This window comes from Bos grunniens, chromosome 5, assembly GCF_055505025.1.
Source record: "Bos grunniens cultivar Pamir isolate PY7600 chromosome 5, Bosgru_T2T1.0, whole genome shotgun sequence".
Taxonomy (NCBI): domain Eukaryota; kingdom Metazoa; phylum Chordata; class Mammalia; order Artiodactyla; family Bovidae; genus Bos; species Bos grunniens.
In genome coordinates this window covers 95,285,512-95,311,085 of record NC_141169.1, presented here as the reverse complement: position 1 = coordinate 95,311,085, position 25,574 = coordinate 95,285,512, and the positions used below count along the sequence as shown (strand labels likewise).

At 36.8% G+C, this 25,574-nt stretch overlaps 1 protein-coding gene and 1 non-coding gene across 10 annotated transcripts in view; both read right to left on the bottom strand.

Annotated features, from left to right (window-relative positions):
• EPS8 (EGFR pathway substrate 8, signaling adaptor) overlaps positions 1-25,574 on the bottom strand; it is a 197,247-nt gene that overhangs the window by 39,969 nt on the left and 131,704 nt on the right. For all 9 annotated transcript variants that reach the window (XM_086404093.1, XM_086404092.1, XM_086404091.1 and 6 more), the window contains 9 exons: positions 19,399-19,466; positions 17,902-18,063; positions 15,961-16,110; positions 12,574-12,656; positions 11,857-11,993; positions 8,358-8,431; positions 6,886-7,012; positions 4,512-4,600; positions 4,067-4,141 (listed from right to left, as the gene is read on the bottom strand). In XM_086404093.1, coding sequence (XP_086260219.1) covers positions 4,067-4,141; positions 4,512-4,600; positions 6,886-7,012; positions 8,358-8,431; positions 11,857-11,993; positions 12,574-12,656; positions 15,961-16,110; positions 17,902-18,063; positions 19,399-19,466 — 965 coding nt within the window. The remainder of the gene's footprint in view (positions 1-4,066; positions 4,142-4,511; positions 4,601-6,885; positions 7,013-8,357; positions 8,432-11,856; positions 11,994-12,573; positions 12,657-15,960; positions 16,111-17,901; positions 18,064-19,398; positions 19,467-25,574) is intronic.
• TRNAY-GUA (transfer RNA tyrosine (anticodon GUA)) lies at positions 2,927-2,998 on the bottom strand. Its single transcript has one exon. It is a non-coding gene; the product is annotated as a tRNA-Tyr (tRNA).

Below are 25,574 nucleotides of genomic sequence, written 5' to 3'. Positions count from 1 at the left end.
GAGAAGAGTGATTTGTAGCCCAGTCTCTTCTGGGATCTGCCTGTACGAAAAGCTAACAACTGTTTCACCTGCTTTCTGTTGCCATGCTTTTCTTAAATCCCAGTGCTTTTCTTTGTGCCCTCAAATATTATTTCAGCTAATTTTCTTAGCTGTCCAGGAAGACAAGACAGTGGTACACGTTAGCTTGGAAAACCCACTATTACACGGTTTGTAAAGAAAGAGAAAATGGGAAGGAACGCATACTACTGTACCTATTTCATTAAACGTATAAGAAAAGACTATACCTGGGCATGGAAAATCTAGAAGATGAAAATGTGTATCTTGGATCCTGGCCTACGACACAAGTGGTATAACCTTTTGCTGGATAAAATCATGGAAATATCCAGCTTCTTCATAAAGTGACTGTTCCCAATGCACCATTTTGTTAGCTTCAAAAATTACACCTTATATAAAAATATGCTTTTTACAAAAACACAAGGGGAGTTTTCTGCAGGAAAACCTGTGTTATGAACACATTACTATACCTGGCATGTATGGACCTTCAAAGACTATTAACTATCCCCTACTATCCGTTCTCTCCTTCTTCCTTCTAAAAAGAGAAGTCCCTACATTCTAGATGGACTCATAGCTGCTCCAATGGAGATGCCATGCCTCTGGTGTTAGGCATGGCCATATGAATAAGTCCACACCATTTGGATAATGCCAGTAACTGTTTAAGCTCAGTCACCTTCTTAAAGTTATTTTTCTTTGCCATTGTATGGCTGTTACTAGGACACGGAGGTAAGTCAGCTTCCACATTAGAAGTGCCTAGCCTGAGTATCTCAGTTCTTCCTCTTGCAAACATTTTCTTCATCTGGTTTCTAGAATACCTACTATGATACTCCTGTTTTTCTTCTCCTGATTTCCTGCTTATTCTCACTTTTTTGCTGATTCTTCTCACTCTCTTACCACTGAAACAACCTAAGGCTTCATCACCCCTTCTTTTTTATTTATCATCATTTCCTTGGTGGCACCATCCAATTTCATGGCCTTGTATGCAGAGGATCTTCACAGTTATAACTCTAGCCTGATTTCCCCATTGAACCCCAGATTCATACATTCAACTACCAATTCAAATTTCTCCATCTGGACATAACTCAGTTTTGACATTATCTAAAGAATATTCCTTACCTCCTGCCAAAAACCCATTTTACTCACAGTCTTCCCCATCTCAGTTAATAATTAGTCCATCCTTCCAGTCTCAAGCCAGAACTGTGGAGAAATCCTGGACTCTTACACAACACTTACAATCTGCCAGCAACTCCTGTTGCTTCTGTTTAATAACAAGAATTACACTTCTCACCACCTCCAATGTTAGTTACTTGGTCGCAACTACATAATCTCTCATCAGGATTATTTCCAGGGCCACCTCAGACCCTTCCTCCCTCAAATCTCTAAACACTGCAGCCAAAGCAATCCTTTTCTGCTGGAAACCCCCCAAAAGCGTCAAAGGTTCCACAATCATCAGTGAAGACCAATAGGATATGTCCTCCTGTTTGCTGACCTCATCTCCCTCTAGTTGGGCTCCCTTTTATTCCATTCAAGTGACAATACCTATTTCTTCCAAGAACAGGATTTACATGTTACTGTCTCAGAGCACCAACATTAGCTGTTTTCTGCCTGGAAGTCTCTTCCTTCAGAAATCCACATGACTCATTTCTTACTTCATTTCCTCAAATGATACCTTTTCAGTGAGTCCTTCCCTCAAACAACCCTATTCAAAAAAGTGTAATACTTCACAACATACACACACACACACACACACACACACACACACACACATGGCACTCCCTGTCTCCTTCTCTGTATTTTTCCACACAGGATTTATTTTGAGTGAATTATTTATTCATTTTTCAGATTATTGGCTGCCACTACATAATACAACATAAGTCCCAATAAGAATTTATGTGTTTTATGGTCCAAAAGGATGCATGTACCCCAATGTTCATCGTAGCACTGTTTATAACAGCCAAGACATGGAAGCAACCTAAACATCCACTGAGAGAGGAATGGGTAAAAAAGATGTGGTACATATGTACAATGGAATATTACCTAACCATTAATAAGAATGAAACAATGCCATTTGCAACAACATGGATGGACCTACAGACTGTCATTGAGTGAAGTCAAAGAAAAAGAAATATTGCATTACATCCCTTAAACGTGGAATCTAAAAGGAAATGATACAAATGACCTTATTTAAAATAGAAACAGACTCACAGACTTAGAGAATGAATGTATGGCTGCCAGGAGGGAAGAGAAGGAGGAAGGGATAGTTAGGTAGTTTGGGATAGACATGTATACACTGCTATATTTAAAATGAATAACAAGGACATACTGTAGAGCACAGGGAACCCTGCTCAACGTTGTGTGGCACCCTGGATGGGACGGGAGTGTGGGGAAGAATGGATACACGTGTGTGACTGAGCCCCTTTGCTGTGGAGAAATCTTGGACTCTTACACAACACTTACAATCTGCCAGAAACTCCTGTTGCTTCTGTTTAATAACAAGAATTACACTTCTCACTACCTCCAATGTTAGTTACTTGGTCGCAACTACATAATCTCTCATCAGGATTATTTCCAGGGCCACCTCAGACCCTGGACTGTCAGTGTGTGACTGAGCCCCTTTGCTGTCCACTTGAAACTATCACAACATTGTTAATTGGCTGTATTCCAATACAAAATAAAAAGGTTAAAAAAAGAATTTATGTGTTTTGTTTTTGATGAACTACCAATAATGCCAAGCATGTAAAGTGAAAGTGAAAGTGAAGTCATGTCTGACTCTTTGCGACCCTGTGGACTGTAGGCCACCAGGCTCTTCCGTCCATGGGATTTCCCAGGCAAGAATACTGGAGTGGGTTGCCATTTCCTTCTCCAGGGGATCTTCCCAACCCAGGGATCGAACCTGGGTCTCCTGCACTACAGGCAGACGCTTTAACCTCTGAGCCATCAGGGAAGCCCATAGCATGTAGCAGGCTCCCAATTAATATTTGCTGAATAAATAAATGAATGAACAAGTGACTGAATCAGATGCAGCTCAGGAGATGGAGGAACATCTCACTGAAAGAAATCTGGATCTCTGGGTAACTTCATAGAGCAAAGCTATCTGTCAGCATTGGACTCCTCATGCCTAGCCTGTTTTGAGAGAAATAAAACTTTCTATATTGTTCAAGCCATTTATGTTGTATACTCAGTTCAGTTCAGTTCAGTCGCTCAGTCATGTCCAAATCCTGTGACCCCATGAATCGTAGCACGCCAGGCCTCCCTGTCCATCACCAACTCCTGGAGTTCACTCAAACTCACATCCATCGAGTCAGTGATGCCATCCAGCCATCTCATCCTCTGTTGTCCCCTTTTCCTCCTGCCCCCAATCCCTCCCAGCATCAGAGTCTTTCCAATGAGTCAACTCTTCACATAAGGTGGCCAAAGTACTGGAGTTTCAGCTTTAGCATCATTCCTTCCAAAGAACACCCAGGGCTGATCTCCTTTAGGATGGACTGGTTGGATCTCCTTGCAGTCCAAGGGACTCTCAGGAGTCTTCTCCACTGGAAAAACCATAGCCTTGACTAGACGGTTCTTTGTTGACAAAGTAATATCTCTGCTTTTTAATATGCTGTCTAGGTTGGTCATAACTTTCCCTCCAAGGAGTAACCGTCTTTTAATTTCATGACTGCAGTCACCATCTGCAGTGATTTTAGAGCCCCGAAAAATAAAGTCAGCCACTGTTTCCACTGTTTCCCCATCTATTTGCCATGAAATGATAGGACTGGATGCCATGATCTTAGTTTTCTGAATGTTGAGCTTTAAGCCAACTTTTTCACTCTCCTCTTTCACTTTCATCAAGAGGCTCTTTAGTTCTTCTTCTAAGCTTTCAAATTTCACATCATCAATGTACACAACAGACGCCAAAAGAAATAGTACCCAAGCAAGGCAATGAAGAAAAACTATCAAGATAATCTAGACAGATATGTGGGGTTGAAAAAATGCTAAGAATAATTACTTTCTGAAATTAACAAAATCTTACCATATTTAATGGAGTAAATAAAAAATGAACCAAATCTGCAGCACTAGGATTCTGGATGTGAGATTTCAATTTGGCCTGTAAGATTAAAAAAGCAGGCAAACACATTACTGCAATGTAATCAGGCCAAAGACAGACATTCAAAAAGGTTCAACCTAGACTCAAAAGAAGAGGTTTTGTTACTAGTTTCACCTTTGGAATATCAATTAGCAAGCACTGAATTAAATTAGGAGAATTTCATTTTAAAAATTAGAGTCATCCTTTTTTGGTCAAGTGTCTTAGATGTATAAGTTTTGCAATTTGCTATTCTAATTAAAGGCAAATAAAAACACATACAAAAAAATCTACAATAACAGTTTAATCTCTTAATTTGATCAGGTACATCCTGGCTAGACTCTGATCTCTTTCATTTGTTGCTTCAAATAGTACATAAATAAATTTCACTTACCAGAAGGTTAAATCCATGTTTAAACTTTTGGAAACAGTCCACAAATGCATCAGGAGGTGGAGGTTTTGCCCGCAGTGTTAAAACACCCTCTAAAGAATTAAATAGGAGAAGCGGGTAGATGAGGGCAAAGTTCCAAGAAAACTTAATCGATGAAAAGAAAACACATTTATGTTTGTAAAGTTTGATGATCACATCGGATATCATGCTACCTAGTCACCTTCCCACTTCTCATAGACTGACTATAACAAATTAAGATCACCCAACCCTTGAAATGGATTACTGTACTCTTAGGCGCTACCAGATTACTCATCAGGTTCCATAAATTTATACTGTAGCCCTTCTACATGCTAATCACTGTGTTTATCACCGTGAAGACTATAAAAATGTGTAAGTTGTATAAGTTACACATCCTACTCCTAAGGCCCTAAAAATCCATAGACGATATGAATCAGATAAGTAAGAGATGTGTCAACTGAGGCTACAAAGAGACTACAAATGAGGAAATGTATACTTAAGGATGTGTCCTGGGAAAAGCAGTTTTTAGATGGGATTTGGAAAGTTTGTTCCAGGGCAGTTTGGTAAGAAAAACATCATGGTTGACTAAAAGCAGCATTAGCAAAAACATGGAAAAAGGAAATAGTCTCTATGTGAAACAACAAACAGAAAAGCAAAGACACATGAGAATGGAAAAGTAGATCAAGGTGAGACTGTGAATGACCTTGACCACCAGGGTGAGGAGTCTGACTTATATAAACAATAGAACATGGGATTAACAAGCTTTTCAGCAGAAAAAGTGAAGTAACTGCCTTACACCTTTAAGAAGAATGTCCTCACAAAACGGAAGACTAGAGGCTTGAAGGTTGCTTAGAAAGCTGGGTAAAAAATGAGGTACCTTGAGGCAGCTGCTGGATATGAAACTGAAAAGGGAAAAATACTTTATACAAGAGAGGCTGAAAAAATAAAATCAATGTTGGTTATAAACTAAAGAATGGACTCACAAAAAAATCTATGGTTCTGAATTTGGATGACCAAGAAGATGGCATACCCTTTGTAAAGAGTACAAGAGCAGCAAGTACATCAGAAAGCAATAATACTGAATTTCAGAATATATGAGGTAAAGTATATCCACATACATACTTCTAGAAGACAGGTCTACTGTTACATGCTTATGATATAGACAGAGCTAGAGAAAGACGTGGAAGTCATGTGTAATGAAAAGGATATTTATTCTTTTCTTATATATTTCCATCTATACCATTTTGTTACAAAATTATAATTTTATGTATCTTGAAAGGGAAGGAAAGGGAAAGGGAAGTCACTCAGTCGTGTCTGACTCTTTGCAACCTCATGGACTGTAGCCTACCAGGATCCTCTGCCCATGGGATTTTCCAGGCAATAGTCCTGGAGCGGATTGCCATTTCCTTCTCCAAGGGATCTTCCCAACCCAGGGATCAAAGCTGGGTCTCCCGCATTGTAGACAGACACTTTACCGTCTGAGCCACCAGGGAAGTCCAATATATCTTGAGGTCATTTTAAATAACTGAACTACAGCATATGTAAAAACTGCTTGAAGGTGACCTGACTGTTTGGAGTTTTGTGATAAAAAATTAAAATTCATTGACATTTTTAACTATTTTAATAAGCAGAGTCAATCCTTTAATTTAACAAAATAATGAGGTTCTATATTTATAGTAAAATTTAAATATGAGAAGAATGGTGCTATGACTTTAACAGACATTATCTTTACAATGACTAACAAAAACTATAGACAGATGGCCACTATTGAATGAGTCTCTAAATAATTTAGGCAGAATGACTTAGAGTCTTTCTTTTTTTTTTTTTGGCCTTATGCCTATTACATATGTTTTAATATTTACTTATAACTTTTTCAACTTTTTGAGGTAATATCTATACTTTTACAACCTTTTAAAAATGTTTTTGATTTTACAGTTTTTTTTTTTTTTTTTTTGACTTTTTACAGTACATTTGGATGCTTGGGGCTGGTGCACTGGGACGACCCAGAGGGAGGGTATGGGGAGGGAGGAGGGTTCAGGATGGGGAGCACGGGTATACCTGTGGCGGATTCATTTTGATGTTTGGCAAAACTAATACAATATTGTAAAGTTTAAAAATAAAATAAAATTTAAAAAAGAAAAAAAAATAGAGTCTTTCTTTACTGTAGCCAAACTGGGACCAAATGGGCTATTCCCCAGGTTTATCGTACTCTCCGCCTACATCACTGGTTCTCTCAACACCAAAAAAGGGATCTTGGTCTCTGGTCAATGGAGTCCTGTTTAACAACTCTGAAGTGCCAGCTCTGCCTAGCACTGGCATTCTGAGTGGTTCTTTAGAAGGTTAAGAAAATCCAACTTACCTCCTGGTCCTTTCTTTTTACCTTTCTTAGCTTTCTTCCTTTTAGAAAGCTCAGAAAATGCTTCAGCTGCTTTTTGGAGTTTTGTGATAAAAAATTCAATGTCATCCAAAATGTGGTTTAAGATTTGCTGAAATTAGAAATTACAGAATAAACTATAAAGCAGAAGAAAACTATTTTTGCCTTAGCTTTACACTGTGAAGGAAAATCAGAAAGTTTAAAAGAAAGAAAAGACAAAGCAACACTTCCCACATATAAATTTCAACTTTATCACTAATTCTAAGAAAAAGTATTCAACTAGCATACCTGTGGCTAAAGTCTAACATTTACATTTTTATTTAGTTTTATTTTATTCTATTTTCAATATCATAAAGAAAACATTCACAACATATATTCAGATTAACTATTTTCAATGACTCTAATTTTCTCATTGTGTTCTTCCCACATAAAGTCAGTGGGGGGGGGTGGTTCTAAGAAAATAGTTTGTTAGAATAGCACTAGCATTTCAGTTTTTCTAATAAATTTCCCAATAAAGCAATGACAATATTATTTTTCAGGACTAAGGGTATATAGAATGCTGTGATAACCTAACACACACATTCATAATGTGTAATAATAGGCATTACTAAGAGTTTCTACAGGGTAAAGCAGAATTAATGATGCACTATGCTTTCACAGATCATGGGATCAACTTCAATTATACTATATATTATATCGTATATTATATTAATATATACCGTATATTATACATACTATAGTCTTTCTTGACTTCTTTTTATGTGTGAAACTTGGCATTCTTTTAAAGACTAAAAACTGAGATTAAATAAGCTTTTGAGTATTAAATAAACCTTTAAGTGTTAACAAGTAACACTGTAATATAAAAATTAAATTTAAAACTCTAAAGTCCTTTAAGTATTTGTTTCCCAATAAGCTCAGAACATAAGTAGTGTATAAAAAGCAATTATACTGACATTATATTTTATAATTATGTCACAGGGCAGTGTCATTTTGCCAGGAAATTACTATAGAGAAATCAAAATCAATATAGCCTTATCTTTTATAAAGTATTAAAATATACTTATCTATCCTTAAGAAGTGCCACCTAACTTTTATCTTTCAGGCATTATAAAATATTTTAGAATAAATTCCAGGAAGACAAATTAAAAAGATATTCTAATTATAGATTACAAACTACAAGAAAAGAAAAATCCCTCAAATCTTGACAATTCAACTTAAACTCCTTTGTAAACCAGTTAATATCCTAGTTCTATCACAGCCATAGTCTACTAGCTAAATATTGGCATAAAGGCAAAAATTGTTAGAAAAAAAAATAATTCAAAGGTCATAGCCACCACTGTAAAGAAAAAATATAGTTTCCACAAAATATCTTGATTTAAATCAACTTAACTTTTTCTGTTAATATTTTTTCTCTAAAAAAAGAAAGCCAATGACCTAATGATGACTATTTCACTTACCACATCTCTATCAATGCGGGCTGCCATCATCTCAGGTGTTTCTTCCTGCTGGTAATAATTTCTCTGTTTCTCAACTAAAGAAAAGAAAATCATACATCTTTCAACCTATTGCTTAAGTGATACCAATATAGATAAGCAGACATGCAAGCTGTCTAGAAAAGAGTGTCACTGGCAAAAGTAAACACTTGCAATGGATACAAAAATCAAAGCTGTGCTCATCACCTCTGGCCTGCACCCTCGCCACTAGCACCTCTGACACACATCCTCACCACCCTCACCCTCACCTCTGACATTCATTCCCACCACCACACTTGACAGAGCTGAAGTACCAGCCTTCCATCTGCATGGTATTGATTTACTCTGTAATGTCCCCTCTATTCTCTCTCTTCTAACGTCAGATGCCTGTGGAAACAAGCCCAACTTAGTGCCCTTTAATTCCTACAGAAGAAAAAATTTACACGTTTTTTAAGCACCAATTTCTTAAAAGGGGCCAACTAAGTTCTAAGTTTTAAAGCTCCTCATTCTCATACTTTCTAACATCGTGATAATAGTAAAGCTTTGGGTCTTCTGATAGTAAAGGGCTTCTAATATTCCACTTGTAATTAAGCTTAAAGCCCACAATGTTGGGCTCATTCTCATTTGAAGCTATATGCTTTAAAAGCAGAAATACCTACAAGAATTTGCAAACTGAAGAACAAAAGTCGCGAGATATTATGTTAGCTCAGCTGACTAGGGCATGATAATCAGTATCATTATCTGAACTCCTTCCAGCTACAAGACTGTTAACACTTTCAATTAACACAGATACTCATTCCAAGATTTCTCAGTAGATGAAGTGAAAGAAAAAGGGATGGATGGAACAGGAGAACTGCATCATCACTAAATGGAAACACAACTCATGATGGATCCTCATGGCTCATCATGTTCAATACAGAGAAGTGCAAAAAATACTGCAAACTGCTATGCCTCCTCTATGCCTAACTTTACCCTTAAATGGAATATTCACCAAAAAAGAAAAAAAAAATCACTGAGTCTTACGAAACTTAATCAGTACAATTTCCATATATGAAATCTAGCCAGTTAGCTGCTGTTTTTACATGCGGTTGGCTGCTATCTTGGTTATAGGTATACTGGGCAACAGTAAAGTTGAAGCTGAAATATAGGTATTAGGAACTCTGCTGCTGTGTTCCCAAAATACCATTTGGAGGACACAGTGAAAGATATGCAGTATTTCTCGGAGTTTTTCATAGTCTGAGGCACTGCTAGGAACGCGATGCAATTGCCACTATTCTACAGAGATCTCTCGTGGAGTCAGGGCAGAGCTATGGCTACATGCGTGCCTGCATGCTCAGCTGTGTCTGACTCTTTGGGGCCTGTGGACTGTAGCTGCCAGGCTCCTCTATGCATGGGATTCTCCAGGCAAGAATACTGGTGTGGGGTGCTGTTTGCTCCTTCAGGGGATCTTTCAGACCGAGGTATCAAACCCAGGTCTCCTGCACTGGCAAGCAGATTCTTTACCACTGCACCACCTGGGAAGGCCCAAGAGCTATGTCAAGGATCCGAAGAAGAAATCATCCAACCGAAGTCAGCTGGAGCCTTCAGGCGAGCAGAGAGATACTCTTCTTAGAGGGCTTTCAACTACAAAGTGGCCTGGATCCAGGCGGAACTTCATATGGTAAGCAGTGTGTTCTGTTTGACCTAGTAGTAAACTAGAAGTTCTGAAAAGCTTAACTAACTATAACTTAATAGATGAGACTGTACAGAGTACTTTAGACAACATCTAATGAGGGACTTCCCTGGTGACTCAGACTGTAGAGTCTGCCTGCAGTGCAGGAGACTGGGATTCGATCCCTGGGTTAGGAAGATCCCCTGGAGAAGGGAATGGCAACCCGCTCCAGTATTCTTGCCTGGAGAATCCCATAGATAGAGGAGCCTGGTGAGCTACAGTCCATGGGGTCACAGAGTCGGACATGACTGAGTAACTAACACACACAATGAGGGCTCAGAAATCCCTGGGAATAGATTTTTCTTGTTGTAAATTATAGGTTTGATAGATGTTCTTATAGGTTTATTCAGAATATCTAAAAAACTTAAGGTGTCTTATCCTTCTTCAGCTTCAAGGAAGACCATTTTGACCTCTCTCAAAATAAAATCCACATCTCCTCTACCAAAAGAGTAACAATAGCAAGATTACTGTAAGTACACAAGAAATAGAAAACACTATAAAATTCCATTTAGCATTTTAAATACAAAGTGGAAATGTATATAAAGTGTTATAAAGTTATAATAACTAATAATTATGCTACTTTATTTTTGAAAAATGGATGCTTCAAAGATTTCTTTCTTTCATCTGTTTGGTAGCTGGGCTTATATGTAAACTGAAAATAGCTTTAAGGACACAAGAATTTAAATAATATGGAAAGTGATTGATAAAAATGAACTCAATTTGGCAAAAATGACTACCTACTATTCTGTTCCAGGTACTATCATATGCATTATTCCCTTTCAGATTCACAGAAACATATGAGTTTAACTCATTTCCACTCTGCAAGTGAGGCATAACTTTTAAGGTCCCACAGGTATATCCCAGGCTTACCCCAGAGCCTAAATTTTGGTTCACCAGACTCAAAGGACAGTCCAGTATCACTCATTTTGTAAATTAAGTTTTGTAGTTTAACTACACTGCTAGATATTCTCATGAATGATGCTTTACTAGGTAAAGAGTAAGTGATTTAAGTAGTCACACTGAACTAGGAGGTAAAAGAATTGACGCTATGGTCTCCATCAAATTCAGACTCACCAGATCACAATTTATTTACCCTTAAAATCAAGAGATTGGACCAAGCATATGTTAAGGCATTTTCCAGTTATACAAATTTCAAACATAGTGAAACATTCTGACATATATTACAGTATGTTCTTTGGTACGGTTACAGACATGGGACCCATTAGGTAAATTTACATGATGGTGAATGCAATTTAGCCCTTTTCCACCTCCCTATCCCCTGTCCTGACATCCTGCCCTTGTAAACATGAACAGTTTGTCCAAGAGAGGACAGTGGTAAGATAACAGTAGTGGAAAGAACTTTGAAGTATTATCATTAAAAAATATTGATCTAAATTATATAAAATATTAAAATATTAAATTTATATTAAAATATTATATTAAGTGTAATATATTATATTTAAATATATTTTATAATATTAAGTATATTAAAATATTCTATTATCATTCTTTTAATTGTTAGTTGAGTCAAACTCCCTCTTTGAGTGCTTTAAAAAGAAAAGACTCTAACACTAGATTTATTAAGACTGGTCTTAACTCTTAGAGACAATAATCTTATAAAGCTCAAGGTTTAACTTTTCTTTACCTAAGATCTATTTTTACAAAACTAACCTCAAGTTTCAGCTTAGAAATCAGCATCAGAGGCTGAAAGCAAGAACTGGGTCACAACTCAAAGTAAATGTTCAATAAGTACCAATCCCTGGAAGTACTCACAGTCTGCTTGGTCAGCTGCCAACGCGGACCAGGCTGCCACTCGACTCCTAACGTCCACCTGGGTCACAGTGCCAGGGGGCACGGGGGCAGGAGCTTTGGGTGGAGGTGGTATACCAGGGTCTGCTTTGGAAATCATCCTGAAAACAGATGAAAACAAACTGAATTTTTACCATCTCTATTTCTATAACACATCAGTTCTCTCAGTTTTATGTATTAGTTCTTTAACCTCTAGAAGTATGCCTTGGGGTAGAAAAACAAGGATTTCTTAACCATTCCATATTATGTATATTTATAAATGTATATGAAAAGTATAGAACATTTTCAGTTCAGCTGAAAACCACGTTTAATGTATTTTTTTGGGTCTCCTATGATTAGCAAAGAGTATTAACAAAACTAGAGTCCTAATATCTATTTATATTCCGTTAGGCTATCTTCCCTTAAAATGCCACTCTTTTGTTCATGAGTCTCTAGGACAACAGAAGTGGGAGAAGCCACACCAGAGAAATACCAGAATTATGGGGAGAAAAGCCATGCGCGCGCGCACACACACACACACACACACCAACAACCCTTGGAAAGCAAATGAGCTGAGATTACAGACTGTAATCTGTAAAACATGATAACATACCTTTGCTGAAAATATTTTAATTTTTAAAGAAAAAAAAATGACTCAAATAAAAACCAATTCTAGCCCTTAATTTCTTTTAATGCTTTTACCTTAAGACATCAAGCCGCCTCTTCTGCTTCCCTCCTTTGCTGTCACTGATCGCGCTCTCAACATCTTCACTAATTAGATTTGCCTGCAACAAAAGACAAGTTACCTGGGAGGTTACGGATTTCTTTATCTTGGTATGTAGGTTAAAACAGAAAGAGGGATTATGCGCACTGTCCAAATCAATAAATGTCTTGATGCAAAAGAAAAGTGACTTTTTAAAAAAAAATCTGCTTTTGAAACATGACACTTGTTTTTTTCAGTGAACTCTGTAATGAAAGGATTCGAAAATGGAAGGAATTTTTAAAGATTATTTCATCCAGACTCCTTTAATTAAAAAAAAAAAAAAAAAGCTACACTTGTATAAAAGCAAAGAGAAAAAGGATTTGCATATGTTGAAAGTATAATCACATGCTGAAAATGTAACTGGGTTAATACCTCTGCCTGGGAAGAGGTGGAGGAACCGTAAGTACCAGCATACACAGCAGCATCCCTCCCCTCCCCCATTCTCACCATCCACAGGGCACCCATTAACCGTGGACATACATAACTCAGTTCCAGCAGAGCCACTCCCTCAGTTTAAGACAGCCCTGTCATCACTAGGTGAACCCCAACACTTGGCTGTAACCCTTGTGATAACCCTTTTATTCTGTCACTTTAGGTTAATAAAATTTAGCTTTCTCCAAAGGAATGATATTTCTGATATTCTTCCAACAAGAGCATTTGTCTGATATGGTTTTCTTGGGAACCAATGTGAGATTAGCAGCTAAGAAGTTTGTTTGGTTCTGAGGTTTATTTATAGGACTTCCCTGGTGGCTCAGAGGGTAAAGCGTCTGCCAACAATGCGGGAGACCTGGATTCAATCCCTAGGTCAGGAAGATCCCCTGGAGAAGGCAATGGCAACCCACTCCAATACTCACAAAGAGTCGGACATGACTGAGCGACTTCACTTATAGCCAGTGATTATTACTGTATATCACATTCTTGCTGGGATATATTCATCTCCTATTTTATGTCTGCTTGTTCTCTGTAATTATGTATGTTTTCCCCAAATACACACACACACACACACACACACACACACACACTCACACACACATTGTTATTTAGTTGCTAAGTCATGTGCGGCTCTTTACAACCTCACAGACTGCAGGCTGCCAGGCTCCTCTGTCCATGGCATTTCCCAGGCAAGAATACTGGAGTGGCTTGCCATTTCCTTTTCCAGGGGATCTTCCTGACCCAGGGATCAAACCTGCATCTCCTATGTTGGCAGGAGGATTCTTTTACTGTGGGGCCACCAGGAATGCTCCCATATACACACATACACACATAGTTATATATTATATTCTTTACCATAGGCACAGGTAATCATAAAATTTTAGCAGTGAGGCGACACTTAAAGATCATATAATCTTTTCTTGTTTTATAATTAGTAGAACTGAGGAATACTCATATGATGATTTGGCCTAGGTCACAGAACTATTAAACGAGAATGTTAATGTGTCCTAGTCCAGCTTCACTTGGGTAAGAACGTTCTAGTTTCAGGAAGAATGTCTAGGAGTCCTGAATTTCCTATGGGTAGGGTGTGGAGTTGGCTATCATATTTCCAAGAAAAAATTTACACTGAGGTGGGCAGGAGCATTGTATAAAGTTCCATGATAAAGAAAGGTTAAAACTCAAAAGGGAAGTTGTAAGAAACTACATATATCATTGCATTTATATTTCTAATGGGGCAAGGGAAAAAATCCATCCCAAATGTGGAATATGGCACCAGTGAGTACATGCATAGGGCTGTGTGGTGGTACTTGAGCTTTTAAGCAGGACAAAACAGCATTCAGTAAATCTGTTTTGGACCCATCAATATCATCATGCCCCAACAAATAAAGCAAGCCCTTTATCCTCAAAACTGGAATCCAGAAACTTCACTCAGTCCATAACAGGGAGAGATTTTCGAGCACTGAGACATATAGCAGATTTAAAATGTCTTTAAGCATAGCTCTCTGTGTTTAAAATGTTTGAATTAAATTTCACTGTTTTCAGAGTAAAATGTCCATCTTAATCCTTACTGATGTAACAAATCTAACCTTGCAAAAAAAATTCTTAATGCGTTTTATGACTTTACAAAGGAAACATATGAGAAGTCGAATGAACATACAAATTATCTATTGCCACAATTCTTTCGAAGTAAGAAAGTCATTTATTTAAATAAATTTTTCAGAAAGTCATTTATGACATAAATTGAAATAAAAAGAAAATTATAAAATATACTATTTATAGTCAATCTTAATTTACCTATCATATTTTAATGTCAAAGAATTACAGAAAAGATCAAATGACACTTTATGCTAATCTCCCAACATTTCTTTATAAGAAAAAGAATATATTGTGTGTATATATTACACACAATCAAGTGGTAAATCACTGTTCTTGGCAAAGTAAAAATCAACTCAATTAAAAACGATTTCCCTTTTAGAGAAATCAACTCATGAAATAAAGATTCAAGGTTGCAGATAAATTCTAATGTCCAATAAAGCATCACAAATTACAATCATTTGAAAATTACAGTGTACTTTGAAATATAAATCTTCAGGATATGGCGTATTATTACCAGTATAGTAACTATGCTCAACTCTTTTCACATTATGACCTGGGGATTACATAACTTGAGCAATTATTCAAGTCACATAATTGAACAGTAATCCTTAAATCAGTACCATGGAAAACGTCCAAATGTTTCATTGCAATAACCCATGCTATGTGATTGGTGCCAGCATAAAACAGAATAAAACAGATGACATGGTTATTGTCTGTGAAGCATGATTTTTGAAGAATCAATCTTTAATTATAAGTCCAAGTCCCTCAGTGAAGAATTTAATGTATTATCTGCACAGTTTTTAAATAAACAGAATGCATCTTATTTTTTAAATAACACTCAATCTTCTCTTTATTTACTTAGCCTAAACATCCTAGGGAAGATACTGAGGTGTTTTCCTTACAAAACTGTAAGAAACTAAAAATCTAGTACCTAGTAGCCATGTGATTTGGAGAAGGCAATGGCACCCCACTCCAATACTCATGCCTGGAAAATCCCATGGACAGAGGGGCCTGGTAGGCTGCAGTCCATGGGATCGCTAGGAGTCAGACACGACTGAGCGACTTCACTTTATTTTTTCACTTTCATGCATTGGAGAAGGAAATGGCAACCCACTCCAGTGTTCTTGCCTGGAGAATCCCAGGGACAGGGGAGCCTGGTGGGCTGCCGTCTATGGGGTCGCACAGAGTCGGACACAACTGAAGCGACCTAGCAGCAGCAGCAGCAGCCATATGATTGAAGGAGGTAATCAAAGCTAGAACATCTGCTTAAAGGGAGAGAAAATTCACCAGTCTTTTACCTTAATCTCATCACACTGGAAAAGATGAAGGTCTGGCTTGCTCTGGGTTGGCTCTTTGCACACCAGGGCAAGAATCGAATCATAGCTACAGGAGTGCATCACAGCTTGGCAATGCTGAATCGTGTTCAAAGGAAAATTCTCCAATTCATTCTAAAAAGCAAAAATACAACTTGCCTTACTTTTCATTGGATATATAAAATCTGCTCCACAAAGAGCTCTAGGCAACATACCAATAATTTTTAAAAGTATGCAAACCACACTGACAATGAACAGTAGTAAACACAGAAAATATGGAGGATGAGTAGGTACAAGGAGACAGAAAAGACACCACCCTGGGCTAGAGGAGGAGTGAGAGAAAGAGCGAAAAAGATGGAAATATTTAATAAAGGGATGTGGTTCTGTTCTTAATAAACAGAAACCTGAAATTATCAGTACTGATTTCCTAAGATTATGGGAAAGAGAGGATGCCTTTAAGAGAAAAATAGGTAAACTGAGGCCTCTTTCCAAAGTTATTATCCATCTTACCTGGTATTCTTTTCCCCGTGGCTCTATAATATCAAGGTTTTGCTATGTTTTGTTTTTACTTGAATATTATAGTCAAACTCTCAGTTTTTATCTTTAGTAATCACAAATGTTAAGCTAAGAATAATACATCATTTGTACACTTTTTATTTCAGTGAATCTCTGAGATGGAAAAATTCACTATGTAAGTTTTTCCAGCCAAAAATGTCAAACATCAGGGTTAGAAGAATCTTGCTAAAAAATACATTCTTTGAAATGATTAAGCTATTTGGTCATATGAAATTGAATAGCTTCTAACCAATAAAAAGGCATGCCAATAAGACCCTGATAGATCAAATAATTACTTCTGAAACAAATTAGTTTTCTTTTTTTTTTAACAAATTAATTTTCTGTTCATAATAATAACAAATTCTTTGTTAATGAGATACATTTAAGGTGGTTATCCTAACATGAATGGCCTTACACAAATAGCAAGCAGTGTCATGATGTAATTGATGGGAGAAATGGTGGCTTTTTATAAGTAAACAAAATCCAATATCCCTGATAACTGGAACATAAAAAAAAACAACAATAACTTTTATTATAGACAGCACATATACACAGACATCATACTATAAATTGATTCTAAGCCCTCATTCCTTGGGACCCAGAAAGGTGAAACAAAAAATGCACATTCCATTAAAACAGAATGTAATTTCTAGGCCACACCAGGGAGATAACAATTTTCTTTCAAAATAAATTAAATAATATCCCTTCTCTATAACTACTTGAAACTAGGAGGATTAGAGAAGCTCCCGGGTGTTATTCTCTTACAGAATGCAATGGGTGAGATGAAAGAAAGGGCAGATTTTACACCTTACTCCTATCAGAATACCTTAACATGATTACAAAAGTTATTTTCTTTATCTTAGCAACTCAAATGTCTACTAGGTGATGGGGCTCAGAAAAGGCCTCTTTTAAGAGCTCCAGCATCTTACCTGACTACCTGTGTGAAAGAAAGGTACCCGGTGTTGACCTGGTGGAAGCTGAGGCACATACACACCAACTCCTTCACCCCAATTCACTCACTGGGGTTCAAACCACAACACTTGGATATGGCTTGGCCTAGCATATAATTAACATATGTCTTAAAGAATAGTGCCCTATAGGGGCTTTAGTTTAGTGCTATGTATTTTTCCCTCACTTCTTCCACCTCATCATATATGGTTAAAGAAACATTGTATCCTTCTATACCTAGTTTAAAAACATGATTTTGCATCCCTAAAGTATATGGAGAAGGACATTTTTCCTTCAAATTCACTGACAAGAGTATTTTATGGTGCCAAATATTTACCCATTTTCAAACAATCTGACCTAACGTGAACATAAATATTTTTAGACTTTCTTGAAAATAAAATAGCATATGTTTTTCAAACTTGCCTTTGATTCTAAATCGATCAGGCTCACAGCTTTCTCATCCACCTGAAGAATCATATCTTGAGTCCATACTTTGCCCTTAGCATCGAGCAATTTCAGCTTCCTTATTCCATCATCAACAGTTATCATAGCATCTTTCCGATCCAGAACAAAGGTGGTCAAGTGCTTATGATTGAGAAAGAAAAAACATATCACACATAGTCTCTTAGTAAACATTTTCCCCCCAAAATTGTAAAGTTAACCTAACTGAAGTCAGCTAGTAAAGGGGAGGAAAAGGCAATGGCACCCCACTCCAGCACTCTTGCCTGGAAAATCCCATGGATGGAGGGGCCTGGTAGGCTGCAGTCCATGGGGTCGCTAAGAGTCGGACACGACAGAGCAACTTCCCTTTCGCTTTTCACTTTCATGCATTGGAGAAGGAAATGGCAACCCACTCCAGTGTTCTTGCCTGGAGAATCCCAGGGACGGGGGAGCCTGCTGGGCTGCCGTCTATGGGGTCGCACAGAGTTGGACATGACTGAAGTGACTTAGCAGCAGCAGCAGCAGCAGTAGAGGGGAAAGACAAAGATTGGGTTGGTCAAAAAGCTCATTCAGGATTTTCACACCTCTTATGTGAAAACCCGAAGGAACATTTTCACCAACCCAATATAAAGTACTTTAGAACTTCATGGGAACCTTACTGGGATAATAAAGTCAAAACAGACTTTTGACGAATAGAGGAAATGATGCCTTGAATCATAAAATATCTAAATCTGTGTAATACTGAGCCTTGTTGAACTAGACAAACATGAGAAAAACAAACTTTAAAGAGCTTAAATAACATGCTCTTTATTTAATCCATTTTATTACATATTGGTTATTTAGATGTTGAACAACAGAACAACAGTCTACAAACAAGCCTGAAAACTATAGATACTGGTAGTCGAGAGCAGCAACAGCAATTCTAGTTTGCAACAAGTGTCAAACTTTTCACTCTACTGAAACAAAACTTTAAATTTCATTAAGCATGCTTGAGGAAATAGAAATCTAAAAACAGGAGCAATTTAAAAATTATTCCCTAATTCAATATTTTCTATTATAATAAGCAAAGTTCACTCAAATAGATTGCAATTAAGAGCAAGTATCTTAAAAGACAGCAATAGAGGGAAAATTTTAAAAAAAGAGAGCATTGTTTAAACAGAACTTGCAATAACTTTAGACAAAACCATCAAGGTTTATTTCAAGAAGAGTCCATAATATAAAATAGAAGTCTTTGTTCTGTTTTTAACCAAAAAAAGGCTGATAATGATAAATGAGTAGTTATTTTAATTTATTCTCCATGAAAACAGATTAACTAGATACTTTTATATTTAACATCTGTTTTTAGAAAATCTAAAAGAAGAATTTCAACCCAATTTACAACATCATAGACATGAAATAAAACATCGCTCTGATTTTACTATCAATTTTTATGTGCCTCAAGCTTCATTCTACATTGTAGCAAACATCAAAGTATCTTACTTCAACACGGTATTGGGATATATCTGACACGCTGCTGACACTGTCCCGTGCATAATTCTTCCTTTGTTCTGGAAAAGAAGTTTAAAAAGTTGTTATTTACCCATGAATAGGCTGAACTTCATATAGCAGTGTCTCATGGCCATCTCTAAAACTAGTCTATCTCATATATAAGTACAGTAGTTGACAAGTCACCATTGTGTGGTTATCTGAAAATACTCATTATTCATATTCAATGAAAAAGTCATGGAAAAGCTTACATGAAATGTAAAAATGATATGACCAACATAAATGATCATAATCCCAAAAGTTAACAAGATTATTCATGTGTAAGGAAAAAAGTTTTTTCATCTAAAGATGTTATTAATCAGGGACGTCCTCTTGACCAGAAAAGAGAAAAATCTGGCTTGTAAATTTCATCTTTTAATGCACTGAGAACAAAATGGAACTGCAAATACGGTCATGGATACTGTATTATATGAGTTAGGCTACATTATTAAAATAACAGACACTGCAAGGCACACGTTTCACCATATCCACACTAGGGAGCAGGTTAGAGGAGATTCAAAACATGATTCAATCACACTCAATGCCATTTAACTCTAATATTCACACATCTACAGAACACAAATGTGATACTCAGAACTGTAGGTATAAGCTGTTAGAAAAAAATAAGAAAGTTAGGTAGAAAGTTACTGCACCAACTAAATAAAAAGCAAAAAGCAACCTGTTTTTCTTTTGCAAAATGCTGCAAAACCAAAATAAAATATGTGACGCCAATATTTTGTACTTGTTGCTTTCTAATCAAGCAACTTGATCATTTGTAAATTTGGGGTTGCCTGATTTTTTTTTCCTGTGGTGAAAAAAACTCTAAGTGGGAAGCAGGAAAGTTTGGATTATCGCCTTTGTCTCTTGTCACTAAGGAGGAGACTGATCTTGGCAAAACTCTGCATTTCAGCACCCTTATTGTAAATACGAGGGTTAAATAAGCTCACGTTTCATGATTCCTACAGCACTAACATTTATTCTCTTTCTGCCTCTGTCTCTACCTCTCTCATATAAACACACCTTAGCTTTCCTAATAACCATGTTTTTATCCAAATGTAAACGTGTTTGTTTCAGGTAATATAGAAATTTTCTGATTTTGCTACAGCAGAAATTGAAAAGTTCTGCTGAACATAAAAGCAAAGTAAGTACAAAAATACTAACTCAGAAAGTTAATACATAGGATTTTTTAAAACGATAACTTTCGGTTTCACAATACCCATGAAAGTTACAACTTTTCATTTACATTTTTCTTAAAGCTTAGGTGAGAATATAAATGCCTTTTATTAAATCACTCTGATATTATTCCAATACATTCTGATTTTGCTTTTGCAGCATGAAAGTTATTTACTAAAAATGGGCACACTATAACATTCACCATCTGCTACCTTTCTTTTTTTGTTTGGACGATGATCTGAAGAAGTATGATCCATCTGGTCCTACCAAAACAATGTCACCGAAAAGAAACATCTGATTTCACCTTAAATATTCTATTCCAGTATGACAAAACATAAACCTTAATTTACACCTTTTTAAGACTGAACAACCATAATTTTTCTGATTATTAGCCAAGGTTTAATCAATGAGAAATATGAACAAATGGATACTTGATGATAACTCTTAACCCATGATAACTCTTAAAAAGTCAATATTTAATTCAAGGACACGTCTGAGAAAAACACTTTTAGAAAGAACCAGTATTTCAGAATCACCGGTTCATCATATTCTAACACAATTCTCCATGCCCAACTCAGAACATGAGGGCGGTTCTGTTTCCTTTTGTCTGGCCTCAGGACCATAAAAGAAATGGCAGCGGTTGCCATGGTCTCCAATATCGATATGGCAACCCTGGGATATTCAAATGCTTGACTGAGTTTTTCAGTTAAGTGAATGGCAAACACAATTGAAGATAAAAACTATTAGATGTTTTGTAATTAAATATTCTCATTACAAAACAATAAAACTTTGTTCCCCCAAATTTCCCTACACATAGTTTCTCAATCCTACAGAAAAATACTTTACAGAAGTAGAAAACACTGTTTGATAGCATTCATAAACAGTGTGATGCTAACTGAAAGATAAGGTACCATTCCTAATATTCTAAATTAAGGATCCATTGTAGGAATTCCTAAGCTCTTTCTCTCCAGTGTTATACAATAAATAATATGTATGTGTTACAAGAAATCACCTTTTAAAAATCCTAAAAATGTGTAAATGCCATAAAATGGATTTACAAATAAACTAGTAGTTTCAGTGATTTAAGGCAATGAATAAAAGTTACTATGAACATTTTAATAGGAAATTTTGAAATAAAGCTCCTAAAAGGCAATTAGAGTAACATTTATTTTTTAAGAAAACCATATGTACTCTCAAGTACAGCTGTAAATAGTAATTATGCTCCTAAGCCTGAAATATCTCACCCACAGCTCTAAAACAGTACGGAAAGCCTCAATAAAGTCACCATGATACTTAAGATAAAGTCTCTACCGAGGTTCATCACTTTCTCTAAGAAATGGTTCTCAACCTCGGCTGCACATTAGAAAAGGAACTTTAAAAAACACTGCACGCCCTCCCCCACCCACACTGCATAGCCCAGGATTCTAATGTAGTTGGTCTAGGATGCAGTCTGAGTATTGGGCTTCGTAAAAGCTCTCCAGGAAATTCTAATTTTTTTCATTCTAATTCCAAGGTTGGAAACTACTATTCCAAAATCAGTACAAAGGCCAACTCAACTACCACCTCCTAAGGTGAAGTTTTTTTCTTTCCAAATTAACAGTGTAAGTCATGGTCAAATAGTCTCTCTCTCGGATACAATTAGAGTTAGGAACAAACTCTGCTTGATTGTAGTGCCACTGATGGTGTTTCGCTGTTTTTTGTAATGGCTTTATTCCATGGACCAGAATATACAAACCCAAAGGATGGAATTAGGTGGCTTCAGTTAGCAAAGATGGAAATTCTTTATGCATTATTTTAGTGTTATTGAGCTGATACAGTGCCGTGAAAACTGCTATTTCACTTCTGGACCAGGTAGTTAAACTTAGGTTTCAGTGAACTTTGGATGATTATCATGTATCACTATAGGTTCATCAAATCTAACAGATGTATTCCTCTGAAGGTGGCTGCTGACAGTGGAGGAGGCTAGGCTGTGGGGGTTTATGGAAAATCTTGGTACTCCTCAATTTTGCTGTGAACCTAAAACTGACCCCAAAAATGTCTTAATTTAAAAAAAAAATAGGTTTCACTTAACTCTTCAATGAGTACAATGACCACTATAACAATACTCAGGTCTCAGTATTTACACCTAATTCTCGTTTGCCTATATTGCTGTTTACACATAAGATGGCAAGATTTGAAACAGCTAATATTCAGAAAATTGTTATTTTCTCTTTCTCTGAAAACAAATTGTTATTTTCTCTTTCTCTGAAAACAAAGTGCCGCTCAAAAAGTAAGAAATTGGTTATTAAAAAGAAAAAGTGTAACGTGAAAGTGAAACTCACTCAGTCGTGTCCGACTCTCTGCGACCCCACGGACTATATACTCTGTGGGATTCTCTAGGCCAGAATACTGGAGTAGGTAGCCTTTCCCTTCTCCAGGGAATCTTCCCAACCTAGGGATCAAACCCAGGTCTCCTGCATTGCAGGTGGATTCTTTACTAGCTGAACCACCAGGGAAGCCGAACATAAAAGCAGCTGCCAAGTACTCCTCTAAGTAAAACAATGGGTTATTGTTCATACTACTTTACGCTTATAGAAACTTTCAGCCATAGGAAAGGAGAACTCCTTTCCCATTATTTTAGTGTTTAATTTCTGTACAGGAGAGGTGGCTTAGCAGGAATCAGTAAGAAGTAGTGAGTAATAATTACAAGCTCTCATGATGTAGGCAACTATAAGCAAGATTGACAAATCAGTCTTTTTTTAATATAAATTTATTTATTTTAATTGGAGGTTAATTACTTTACAATATTGTATTGGTTTTGGCATACATCAACATGAATCTGCCACAGGTATACACGTGTTCCCCATCCTGAACCCCTCTCCCTCCTCCCTCCCCAAACTATCCCTCTGGGTCGTACCAGTGCACCAAGATCACTTTTAGAAAACAAACAAGGTCATTTTTACAAAACCACATTATTTAAGAATTCATTTTATTGCCTGGTGCAACAAGTTGTTAAAACAGCTCATCCCTCAAAGGAGGAAAAAAAGCTTTAAAATTTTCAAATAACATAGAAAAATTCCTAAATTGTCTTTTTGAGTCTCATGCACTTTGACATACTCTATGAAGCTGGATGTTGACTCTAACACTGCCCAACCTCCTGGTAATATATAGTCAAGAGCCTTTTATTTACAGTTTTTAAAAATGTTTTTTCTTAAACTATGTATTTTTTTCAACTAAATTACACCTTGTCAACAATGAGGATGGAAAGAAGAGAAGTGGGTTTTAACCCTTTGGTGCCACCTGAATTTATAAGACCTCTCCTAGACTTCAAATGGGACAATTAAAGAGACTAATAATTCCAAACTAAGAACTGAAAGAAAAAGAAAGATAAGAACAAAATGGAAAATATGTGGGTCAATATCTATTAAGAAAAGTGGTATACTGTTTGTAGTAGCCAGGACATGGAAGCAACCTAGATGTCCATCGGCAGATGGATGGATGGGAGAGCTGTGGTGCATATACACAGTGGAGTATTACTCAGCCATTAAAAAGAATGCATTTGAAGCAGTTCTGATGAGGTGGATGAGACTGGAGCCTATTATGCAGAGTGAGGTAAGCCAGAAGGAAAAACATAAATACAGTGTACTAACGCATATATATGGAATTTGGAGAGATGGTAGCAATAACCCGGTGTACGAGACAGCAAAAGAGACACTGATGTATAGAACAGTCTTGTGGACTCTGTGGGAGAGGGAGAGGGTGGGAAGATTTGGGAGAATGGCATTGAAACATGTAAAATATCAGGTAAGAAGCGAGTTGCCAGTCCAGGTTCGATGCACGATGCTGGATGCTTGGGGCTGGTGCACTGGGACGACCCGGAGGGATGGTATGGGGAGGGAGGAGGGGGGAGGGTTCAGGATGGGGAACACGTGTGTACCTGTGGCGGATTCATTTTGATGTTTGGCAAAGCTAATACAATTATGTAAAGTTTAAAAATAAAATAAAATTAGAAAAAAAAATGTAAAAAGAAAAAAATGGACAAATATATGAAACATTGGTTTCCAAGACACTATGTCTCATGAGGAGAGGTATTGCTCCATCCCAGATTCCTGCCCATGGAAGTCAATTCCAGTACTGGCAGGCGCAGCAAGGAGCTGATTGTCTGTTATCTGTCTAGCAGATGCGTGTGCTATACCCATTCCCTCACCAGGATAGTGTCATTGGGGTCTTGGGGCTACCTAGCCTCAATGCCATACCCAGAAGCAAAGAGACTAAAGAGACAGTGCAATTATGGCTGATCACTAGAATTCACATCACCTTCCTCCATGGTAGTGGGGAGATGACCTTCTACCCTACCTTATGTCAATAAAATAAAACAACACAGCACAAGCAAAAAAAAAAAAAAAAAAAGAAAAGTGGTATATTTGAGTACATGAGTTGAGCACTGTGTAAAAATACAGCAAAGTTTACAGTCAGTTATACAGAAATGAAGCATACAGATAACAGATTACTGATGCTCACTTTACCAGTACCTCCATAAAAACAAAAAAGAAAAGCAAGAAAAAAAACAAATATACCTTTGCACATGTTAACATCACAACAGTATTCAAACTTCAAGTAAAATGAAACGTGAGAGACTGCCTGTCATATTTATCTTTTACTCCATCACCGCCCAACAATATAATAAATGTAGGTCATGACAATAAAGTATTACTAACTGGTAATTCTGTGAAACATATTTTTCTGGTGACAGGAGGACTTTAAACAGCTGATTAGTTATGCCAAGTTGTTATATTCCAAACTTAGCTCATTTAAAGGAAAGTCACTTTTCGAGGAAGTTCAGCTGTTCAGAACACAGCAAAGAACCCACACTTAAATAAAATAAGCCCTCTGAGTGGGAGACAGAGATGTCACAATATCTAATGTTAATATTTACACATTTTAATGCCTCTATTCCCTACTTACAACCTATGTGTAAT